Source organism: Rhinopithecus bieti, unplaced genomic scaffold (assembly GCF_001698545.2).
Source record: "Rhinopithecus bieti isolate Rb0 unplaced genomic scaffold, ASM169854v2 scaffold_16097, whole genome shotgun sequence".
NCBI classification, from domain to species: domain Eukaryota; kingdom Metazoa; phylum Chordata; class Mammalia; order Primates; family Cercopithecidae; genus Rhinopithecus; species Rhinopithecus bieti.
The window spans coordinates 2,350,785-2,362,121 of NW_016808851.1; the positions used below are offsets into that span (position 1 = coordinate 2,350,785).

An 11,337-nucleotide genomic window follows, 5' to 3' on the forward strand; every position below is an offset into this window, starting at 1 on the left:
AAAAAAAAAAAAAAAAAAAAAAAAAAAAAGAGCTCACAGAGATTGAATTTTACAGATGAGAAAACTGAGGCACAGAAGAATTAAGTTCCTTATCCAAGTTTAAACAGAAACTTGGCAGAACTGAGATTTCAGCCCAGTCAGATTCCAGAGAAGCACTGTCCCATATATTTCTACGTGAACTATATATGTAATTTTAAAGGCTTCATAGCCACATTAGAAATGTAAAAAACATAGAAAATTAATTTTAACACTATATTAGATAGAGATTATAACATGTAAACAATATAATTATTATTAATATTTTATTTTCTTTCTTTGTACTAAGTCTCTGAAATTCATGTAAGCGTGTTTCCCATGCGCAGCCCATCTCAATTTGCACAGTCCCATCTCAGAGCTCAACAGTCCCAATTGGCCAGTGGCTAGTTTTGGACAGCTCTGCTTCAGATGCCATATGCCTGACTAATAGACCTTACTGTAAAGACAAAATAGAAATGAGAGAAATAATTTTCTTTTTAGAACAGTGTTATCCTTTGGGAATCTGATGAGAACTATCAGAACCAAACAGAAATCCCCAGATGTCCTTTCAGAGAATGTATGAGATGCATTTCCAAGTGCCACAAATCAGCCTCCAACTCTTTATTCTATTTTTATCCACCTTCCTTACAGAGTTCCTGTTTCTCTGTCCATCCTTTCACTGCATGTGTGGCTTGGGTGATGGTCCTTCTTGTTTTCCTTCACACACTCTTCCTGTGTGATCTCCTCCGTGCACTCCAGGACCATTGCCATTTGCTTGTGAATAACTACCCAATCAGCATTTCCGGCTTCTGCACTTCACACCTGTGCATCTATGACTGGACTTTTGCATTTGGATATTGTGCAGGGATCTCAAGATCAGGATGCACACAAGCAAACTCATCCCCTCCCTGCTCTCACAGCCCCACCTCCCTTGCCTAGCTGCACCCACAGTGCTCCTTCCCTCTTGTGGTCTTCAGGGCCTAGGACCACCTGCATCTTTCACCAAGATGCCCATCCCAGAAAATCGCCTCCATCCCAGTTCAATGGACTGAGAGTTAAGGAGAAGTCTTCTCTGTGTGGTTTCTCAAATCTCTCCCATTCTCTCCATTCCCAATGCTGCTTTCCCTAGTTCAAGCCACCACCCTACTTCTGTCTGAGGTTTTAAACGGTTTAATCTGAGCTCTCTCCCCCGAATATGCCCTTCTCCCTGTGGTATCCAGAAAGACACAATATGAAAATCTGCACATCCCTGAGGAGGGGGATCCCAGCACCTCCCTCCACAGATCCTGCTGTGGCTCCACAACCTTCAGGATAGGAGCCAAAGCTCTTTCCCATGGTGAACAGGCTGCCTCACAGCCAGGCTCTTCACTTTGTCCATTCCATGCCTGTCATTCCAGACAAACTGCTGATGATCAAAAGCACCAGGCCAATCACAAAGCAGGGAGGCTTCCCCTCCTTTCTTCCTCTAAGCACTACTGAGCCCACCTGACCAACTGCGATTCACCCTCTGGACTCAGCTCCACGGTTTCTTTCCCGAAGCCTCTCCCAGGACTCCAGCTTTGTTGCCCCTGCTTGTGTGTCCTGCCACCACACTGCCATCTTAGCCCCAAACACTTCACACAGTGGTTTCTCACTGTCCCACCCCAGAGGGGAAGCTCTGGGAGAAGGAGAGGACTGTGTATCCCTAGGACCTGGCAAAGCGCTGTCACCTGCTACCACAAATCTATGTGGAATAAATCAAGGCCACACCAAAATTTGCATTTTATAATCACGTTCATATCTAAGTGTTCACTTAGGTACAATTTCCCTGCATGGGAGAAGGAAGCAAATGATTCTGGATAGCTGTCATGTTTCCAGGGCAATATTAATTCCCTCTGACTTTCCTTTAAGCTGGCACACTGGCTCTCTCCTACCTGATAAGCCAACAGCTCCCCGGAGGTAGAATTCTTTGTCGTCCTGACTCTCTTCATCCTCAGAGGGCAGAGCTCTGGACACTGCAGACTCCAGGTCCCGACTGAGGTCATAGTCGTGATCCCACTCCAGGGGGATGGAGTCCACACTAGCCGGGGTGTCTCGTCCCGACCGCTCGCTCCGGAGGGGCTGAGCGAGCGACAGGGAGGGGTTGGAGGAAGGCTGTGGAGAAAGCAGGCTGTCTGCAGAGCGGTCATGCCAGTGCAGGTCTGACAGAGCCGCGGAGTCTTCCAGCTCCAGCTCTCTGTCCGAGAGGTCGTGCTCATCATCTGGGAGCTGGAAGGGAAGTCAAGGCAACCCCGTCACTACAGTGGTCAGACTAGCTTCTTATCTGGGCCACCTGCCTACCATGTGGGGACAATCTTTAACTTCTTATGAGCAAATAAATAAGAATCTTCTGACCACAGAAATATAGGGGACAGTGCTGCCCTAGACTTTGACTGTCTGGGTTGAAATCTGAGTTATGCTCTGTACTTCCTGTTTAAGCTTGGATAAGGAACTTAATTCCTCTGGGCCTCAGTTTTCTCATCTATAAAGTAGGAATAACACTCCCAGGTACCCCATAGGGTTTCTGTGTGGTAAAAAATTAAAGTCTTATAAATTATCCTACCTAAGCCTCAGTTTCATTGTTGGTAAAATGGGAATAACATTAAAACCTACTTCAAATAATTAATATAAGATTAAATAAATATTATAAAGAAAGGCAATCTACTACCATGCCTAACACACAACACCTACACACTGGCATGGATCGGAAATAAGAGCAAATTACTAAGACCTTAGCTTGCCCTTATAGCCCAGATATAAAATAGATTTAATTGTAGAAGATTCCAAATATTCTAGTAACATCTCTATAGGTAAGATGTGATTATGGTAGCAATTAGGAAAATAGAAGAATGAAAATTCACCTAAACCTAACCTCATCAATTGAGAAGCTGTTCACATTGCTTCCTTTTATCCTATTTCTTCTAGAGGCTTCTCTAGAGCAGCGCCATCCCATATGTTTCTGTGATCAGAAGATTCTTATTTATCTTCCATAGAAGACAAGAGTCAAATGTTCTTCTAAACTCTTTGTATACATTAACTCATCTAACGCTCAAAACAATCCTTTGTACAGGGTAGTTACTGCTACTAAACCAGTTTCACATTTGAGGAAGCTGAGGCAAGAAGGGTGAAGTGAGTAGCTTGCTGAAGGCGACAGCGACAATGCAGGACAAAGCCAGGACTTGAACTCAGGTGCTCTAGCTCCAGAGTCTGGGCTCTCACCCACTGTACAACTCAATCCCACATGATTTATTCTCTTTAGATTTAATGACAACTAAGAAAATCAATGTTACATACAGGCAGGCGGATCAGTTTCTTATGGTATCTTTCCACACGCCCGAAGACCTCCTGGCAGTACCGCCGGAGCTCGTCTAGTTCCTCCTCGATGATCGCCGCATCCAAGGGCTCACTCTTTTCTATCAGCTGTTCTCCTTGGGCAATTATCTGCTCAATCTTATTATGGTTCAGTGAAATTTCCTGCTGGAAGGCCTAGGGAGTACAAATCTCATGTGATTTTGCTGTTGTTGCTTACAATGATATAAAAGAACCATAAAAGATGTATTTCTCATTACATTAAAAAAGACGTGTAGGGGCTATTTAATTGACCATATACAATCATGAGACAAGACCTTCTAAAGTAAAACATACACAGTTTCAGCCAGAACAGGAGTCATAAATAGAAACATTCGAATTCCATGATCAGAAAAGCACTTTTGGCTAATAAAATTTACCGTTACAGGTAGTGTGGGTAGAGAATAACAGGGAAAAATATTCAAATCCACTGTAAGTTGACAGCACTGGTTATCCCTGACAAAAGCAATGGCAGTCAATACACTGCCACTGAAATAAATGTGGCATTTTAAAGAAATCCCGAACATTTTAATTTCAGATGTCCTCATCCTAATGTCAAACATGACTAAGAGAAGCCATCCAATGCCACACCTTCTTCTCAGGTGATTCTTTCATAATTTCAGAACATAGGCAGGTAAAGTTATAATGATTTGAAAAACAAGGAATTCCAGGAGGATTATTTAGACTCATTCTATGTGTTGCAAAAGATTTAAATCACCGGGGTATGTTTCAGTGTTCACTTTTAATTCAATACAATAATAAATTGTGGAAGAGCTGAATTGTCCAATGGTGAAAAAGACTCCCGAGAGAAGGGAGGGTAGTAAGAAGTTCCATCATCCTGCCAGGGGCCCGAGGGACAAGATTCAATTACCACTTGGCAGACACTTTCCGTGGAAGAATGTAAATGTTGACTTGCCTGTGAGATGACAGGAGAGAGGAATCAGGGGAGAGGGTGAGGCAGAATAGTAGGGTTTATTGTTTCTTCCATCCTGAGAATCGATGACTAAGGGAAAGTTCCTTGTTTTATTATAACAACCCAAAGGTTATGGGCATCATGACCATTCTTTAAAAAAATCCATCTATCTTGGGAAGAAAATTTCATAAGCTGCCTTGGAAAATATTCAATTTGTTAAATACTCCCCCTTTTAGGAAATCCCTACATCTAATGTATATCCCTCCTATTCAAATTTCTAGCTAGCCACTGTGTTTGAATTATATAGTGAAAAATATAAAATGCATTTAAAATTAACTTGGTATCTAAGAATGTAGACTGTGAGGGATGAAATCCTGACATAGAAAGTTGTATTGCTTTGCAACATGGAGGTTAAAGGAACGGTGTGAAGGTGCTACAAACAAATTAGAAAAAATAAACGAAAACAACAACAACAAGGCCAGGAAGGGTGGCTCATGCCTGTAATCCCAGCACTTTGGGAGGCCAAGGCAGGCGAATCACTTGAGGTCAGGAGTTCGAGACCAGCCTGGCCAACATAGTGAAACTCCATCTTTACTAAAAAACTACAAAAATACAAAAGCTCGCCAGACGTGGTGGTGGGTGCCTGTAATCCCACCTACTTGGCAGGCTGAGGCAGGAGAATTACTTGAACCCGGGAGGTGGAGGTTGCAGTGAGCTGAGATCGTGCCACTGCACTTTAGCCCGGGCGACACAGAGAGACTCTCTCTAAAAAAAACAAAACAAAACAACAACAACAGAACATCCCTAATACCCTGGCAATCACGCTGACTGAAAATCAATCAAGCTGTTGAAAAATATCAACAATATCAATATCAAAGAAGGTAAGAGCACTATCCAGAGATAAGCAGTGGTGGTTATCTCTGGGCAGTGTTGTTTATCTTATTTTTTTATATCTTTTATATTTTCTGAATTTTTTTGCAGTCCAGAATTAATTTTTCAAAAGAAAAGTTATTTGCTATGTTCTTCACAAAACAGCCACAAATCCTCTCCTTTTCAGGCTTTCTTCACATTGATAATTTGAAAAATAATCTATTACCTTGAGTTGCTTTATTTTAGCTTGAACATCACACTCAGAAAAATGTTCAATATTAGTGAGCTGCAGATCCATCTCCGTGAGCCAGACCAGAATGCTGTCCCGCGCAGTCTCAAACTCCTCACGCTGGCCAATAAAATGCTGGAAGGCAGAGGAAAGTAGTAACAATTATTTTTATGAAAAGTCCTTATAAACACATGGAGATGGCACAATGAATTCCAGTGTCCTGTAAAGTCATTTTCTCAGCAGGCAGTGAGAAGCCTGCAATCCTTTGCTATAGCACTCCCCCGTTTACTCCTCCTGCCATCCCATTCTTATAAAATCACTGAGATTGTGTCTCAAGACTGCATTCGAATGGCCCAATCCCATCCTCTGGCCTCTAAATTACAGATGAGGCATAGCAAAAACCTTGAGTCTGCGCAAGATGGAGGTGACGCGCTTTTGCAGGTTGTCCCATCTCTGATTGCCTTCGTGAACCATCTGTTTGAGGCTACAGGCTGAATCAGTGCGGTTCTCTCTGGCCAGGCGGCGGTACTGCTTGTTGATCAGTTCCAGCTGCGTCAGGCACTCGTGGACCTGTCGCTGGAAAGCCTAAGGCCACAGAGAAGCATATCAGTGTGGGAAATCAGCGAAGGACTCTCAGTAGTGGCTCCTGGTTTTCTTATTGTAGCCTCTGGGAGAATGGGAAGTTACACTACCACAGAGGGAAAAAATGATGTCTAATAATGGTATACTTCCTCTTGTTAAAGCAAAGTCATTTAGTCAGCGCAGCTTAAAGGAAAGGGAGTGAATAAATTGAAAAATATGAAAACGGGAAGTAGTAATAAATAAACACACATGCATACAACACACATATATAGACACACACATATACACACACATACATATACACATAGCTTTAAAAATAATTAATGTCCTAGAAACAAATATTTCCACAAAGCAAACCACTATAAAACATATACACGTGTGTGGAAATGTGAGTTTGAAACGTTCAAGATTTCTGCTGTCAATATGGAGAAAAGAAATCTATAATGGAACTGTTTATTTGTAAAATAGGTACTTTTCTAAAAATCTAGAAATTGCCTCAATTCTGCTGTCCATTAGGAAAAAATTTAAAACTACCTTTTGCAAAAGGTCTTCCAAACATCAAGCTATTATATGCTTTTAAGAAGAGTAATTTAGTAAAATACAAGTAACTTTATATTTTAAAAAATTGGGAACATGCTCGGTTTCTTTTTTGTTGTCCCTGTGATTTAATTAGGTTTTATAAAACATGTTAGAGCTAGTGTACCAGCCTACACAGAAGCATCTATCTATTTTTGAGGCTATCCCAGGGACAGTTTAGAGATTCTGAAGGTAAAATATTCTTTTCTGCCTTTTCCTTGCAAATATGGAAGAGCCCTATAGCATAAGAGTGATTTGGCCAAAATAAAATGAAGCTTTAAAAAAAATCATTTGTATGATTTATGACTGATTTTTATCTTGGCATTAGACCAAAATGAAAATTATAATTAGTAAACTGAACTGTACTCATCAAATCCCCAAATTCTGTTCTCCTTGGCTCATCACACTGTTTACATGTGACCACATTTCTGCCTCTTAAATCGTTTTCCTTCTGAGAGTTGCTTTCAGAGCCTTCATCCTAGGAAATCCTAGCTTCCAGTCTAAAAACCTTAAGTTATTTCTCCAGCAAAGGGAGTGGTAAGGAAAGTTCAGCTCTGGCCATGACTGGAAGCCACAGTACGTGTTTGCCCACTGGCGTAAGGTTGGAGTACCCCCAGGGAGATACCCCAGCATACCCACATCCAGCCCAAACATTCATGTGATTGGACCAGCTAAAGACTGTCCACAAGCACAACTTTGTTTCTGCAATTCATTTCTGTCTCTTAAGAAAATTAATGACAAAATTCATGATAAAAAATAAAATCAATCATTATAGAAGCTAAATATAAGGCTAACTTTTGCTTTAAAATCTGAGTCTAAAATAGCTTCAGAAAGAATCTTATATAATCTGCTTTGCAGTATAAGCTAATTATAAAAGGTTTTAACCTTTATGAAGCTGAGTGTAGTAAGATGCAGTTGAGCAGCTCTTCCACTAACATTCATTCACGTCAAGATGACCTGGAATCTACCGCAGAGTTTACTGTGCTTTTTACTAGTAGTTTTCTAAGGAATATCTTTTGTATAGGAATAAAAGCATTGTTTATTTTAATTTAGTGGTATAATGCATATAAATTCATTCACCATTCAGACATCAAAGTAATTCATTCATTTCACAAAGTATTTGAACATTTTTCTAGATTCATATAGCTGTCCATGTACAATCCTGAGATTTTAAACTCCATAAGAATAAAAAGGGAACTTCCTATTTCCCATCATAGGCCTCAGTAAATGCCTGGTTACCTGATGTCACAAGGTAAAAATGAATGCAGCTACATTTCATTGCATTTTTAGTCTTATTTCTAAACATCTCGAGGAATTGGGGCAGAATTAGCAACCGAGAATGGTCAGAATGCTTCTGAACTCTTTGCTGTCAACGTGTCTGAGCACACGACTGCCTAGCAGTGGGAACTGAAGGGAAAACAGCTTCACATTTAAAATGGTCAGTTTGGGGCTAGGTCAGGTCTTCTATGAAAAGGAAAGGCAGTGGAGAAGTCAGAGCTTCATTGTACAACAGTGACAGAGTGGACTCGAGATCGTGCAAGCAGGCAAGGTACTGGAATCAATTCTTGGATGACTTCTTTATGAATATGATTACACTACAGCTATTTTCGTCTATTTTGTAACTTTCAAAGCAAAAGTTAGCCTTATAGTTAGCAGTGTAATTGAAAAGTTTTGGTGATTCAAGACACATATACACACACACATACTGTGTAATTAGAAATGAATTATAATGAAAATGTTTTATTCTGTTCTAGAGCCAACTCTTTTATCAAATACACGCGCGCACACACACACACACACACACACACACACACTCCGATTAGGTAAAGAAAATACAAAATGTATTTGGAAGGTAGATTTTATAGTATAAAACATCATATTTTAATCGTAGAAAGGATGGTTGATTGTGGAATAATTCTGAAATAAAAATCATGCCAAGATCTTTTAGGAAAACCTCTTTTTCCTCCTTCTTTGCCTACTTATGAGGTCATAATAAAGACGGCTGCAAAGTCCTCATCCAGCAATTTGAACAGATAACATGTGGTGAACAACTAGTTTAGGTCTTGGAACTCCAACTACTAGCTGGCTACTTTAATAGCAAAATAAGGATTAAAAATTTGGAATTATAAATCACCTCAAATTTCTTTAGTTCTTCCTTGGCAACTGTATAGATCACTCCAGAAGAGCTGGGAAATGCAGCTGTCCTTTCTGAAGTCTTCAGCCAATCTTCAAAACGTGAATAGTCATCCAGAAATTTCTGCCACAATCGCCACGTCTCTTCGATTCTGGGGCAGAAAATGAAAGAACAGAATCTGATTATTGGAGACTGTTTTTGCTCCAGAACCCGGTCTGATGCCTGCCACTGGATTAAGGGTGCCCGCAGAGGCAACTGTTGTGCCAAACAATAACCATGGCTCGAGCCAAATTTGACCAGAGCGCAAGAGAGACAACTGTTTGAGCTAAAATAAAACAGCTGTTTTATTTTTTTAAAAACATGTCCTGCAGCTCTGGATTTTGAATTAGTCAAATTGAAAATTATAAACACATCACATGAGCTGCCTTGGATGTGTGCAACAAGTTTAGAAAAGCAACAACAGGTTAACAGTGTGCACTCATGCCAGTGTTTTACGGAAATAAAAACGAAGTCTGAAAATCCATTGAAGTCCAACATTCAACTCACACTGACAAAAGTCAATCTATGACAGCAGGACAAATATTAAGCTTTCAACAGTTTGCCAGAGAGCACAGCCATGATGTCACTTTGTAACACAGCACGATTTTCTGCCACCTTAAATTTCAAAGGGCTTAAAGATAAATCTGTTTTTATTTAATTTTTAATAGAAGAACATTACTGTTTTCACAGCCACACATTCTGTAATGTTATGCTTCTTTGACAAGGGTGTACTTTTACGTTTCCGTGTTATTTTTAAACTGTTAAGTCAGACATAACTTGGCTTGTTATATTTATATATTACTTTTATATCTACTTATTTTCTCAACTAAATGTAGATAATAGCAAGTTTGGGAAGCCACAGCTATTTTTGGACATTGTAACCAACAGGAAAGAGTGAACAGTGGATACTCTGGGTGATTTTTATTTTCATTTTGGTCTTTCCTCTTCCCTGTTTCAGCATCCCAGCTCACTTGAGTCTCCTTTCCATGGACATAGCACAAATGTTTCTCCACCGCCGGTCCAGGTTTCTTGTAGCCTGCTGGATAGAGTCACACTCGGCATCAGTGGCACAGGCATCACAGTCGTGCAGCAGGACTTCACACAGGTTGAGGACAGATGCAACACCTGTACTGTGCTTCTCTATGTCTCTCTGAAGCTCCTGCAGGGGAATGCAACAGGCTTTATTCAACAATTACACGTATACCGAGGAGAGAAACTGAAGCAACGTCTGTTGATAAATGGTTAGGCTACACTTTGACAAATATTTAATTTCCCTGAATGTATGACATTTATTGAGCCTCAGGTATGAAATCCAGCAAGCTCAAAAGTACTAGAAAATGTATGTAGAAATATTTTGGCTATGTGAGTAATGCCAACATATAAACTGAACAAATGAAATAGTTTACACTAGGAGTAAAATTAACTTCTTTAATCAATAAAAAAATGAATCTTGGCTGGGTGCGGTGGCTCAAGCCTGTAATCCCAGCACTTTGGGAGGCCGAGATGGGCGGATCACAAGGTCAGGAGATCGAGACCATCCTGGCTAACCCGGTGAAACCCCGTCTCTACTAAAAAATACAAAAAACGAGCCGGGCAAGGTGGCAGGCGCCTGTAGTCCCAGCTACTCGGGAGGCTGAGGCAGGAGAATGGTGTGAACCTGGGAGGCGGAGCTTGATCCGGCCACTGCACTCCAGCCTGGGTGACAGAGCAAGACTCCGTCTCAAAAAAAAACACAAAAAAAAGAATCTTGCCCCAGACTCTACTTCACGAATACATCACTTTCATCCCAATCAATCAATCAATGCAGTACAGTCATCTCTTAGTATCTGTCAGGGGACTGGTTCCAGAACTTCCCTCCGATTCCAAAATCCATGGATGCTTAAGTCCCTGATATTGAATGTTGTAGTATTTGCATACCTCCTATGTACATCCTTCCATACACTTTAAATCATCTTGAGATTACTTATAATACCTAATACAATGTAAATGCTATAGAAATAGTTCTTATACTGTATTGTTTAGGGAACCATGACAAGAATAAAAAGTCTGTACATATTCAATGCAGATCCAATTATTTTTCCCAAATAATTTTGATCTACAGTTGGTGGAATCTACCAATGTAGAACCATAGATACCGAGGGCCTGGATATATGCACGTGCTAGAGCTGGCACTCAAGAACTGGGTTTTAAGATCCAAAGATTTACATTCTTTTTTAAATTTTTTATTTTTTTTTGAGATGGAGTTTCACTCTGTCACCCAGACTGGAGAGCAATGGCGCAATCTCAGTTCATGGCAACTTCTGCCTCCCGGGTTCAAGCGATTTTCCTGCCTCAGCCTCCCAGGTGGCTGGGATTACAGGTACCCGCCATCATGCCCGGCTAATTTTTGTAGTTTTGTAGAGACAGGGTTTTACCATGTTGGCCAGGCTGGTCTTGAACTCCTGACCTCAGGTGATCTGCCCACCTAGGCTTTCCAAAGTGCTGGGATTACAGTGTGAGTCGCTGCACCCAGCCAATTTGCATTCTTGTTTAAACAGTTAATTCCACCATCATTAAAAGGTAACATGGTTATCAATGGACGAACAAATAAAGAAAAAGTGACATATATATATA

The 11,337-nt window shown here is 40.6% G+C and overlaps 1 protein-coding gene across 1 annotated transcript in view; it reads right to left on the reverse strand.

Annotated features, from left to right (window-relative positions):
• Nucleotides 1-11,337, reverse strand: part of SYNE1 (spectrin repeat containing nuclear envelope protein 1) — a 286,149-nt gene that overhangs the window by 24,603 nt on the left and 250,209 nt on the right. Inside the window, 6 exon segments of the mRNA XM_017887615.1 lie at nt 1,929-2,262; nt 3,328-3,519; nt 5,391-5,528; nt 5,796-5,978; nt 8,686-8,836; nt 9,696-9,883. Coding sequence (XP_017743104.1) covers nt 1,929-2,262; nt 3,328-3,519; nt 5,391-5,528; nt 5,796-5,978; nt 8,686-8,836; nt 9,696-9,883 — 1,186 coding nt within the window.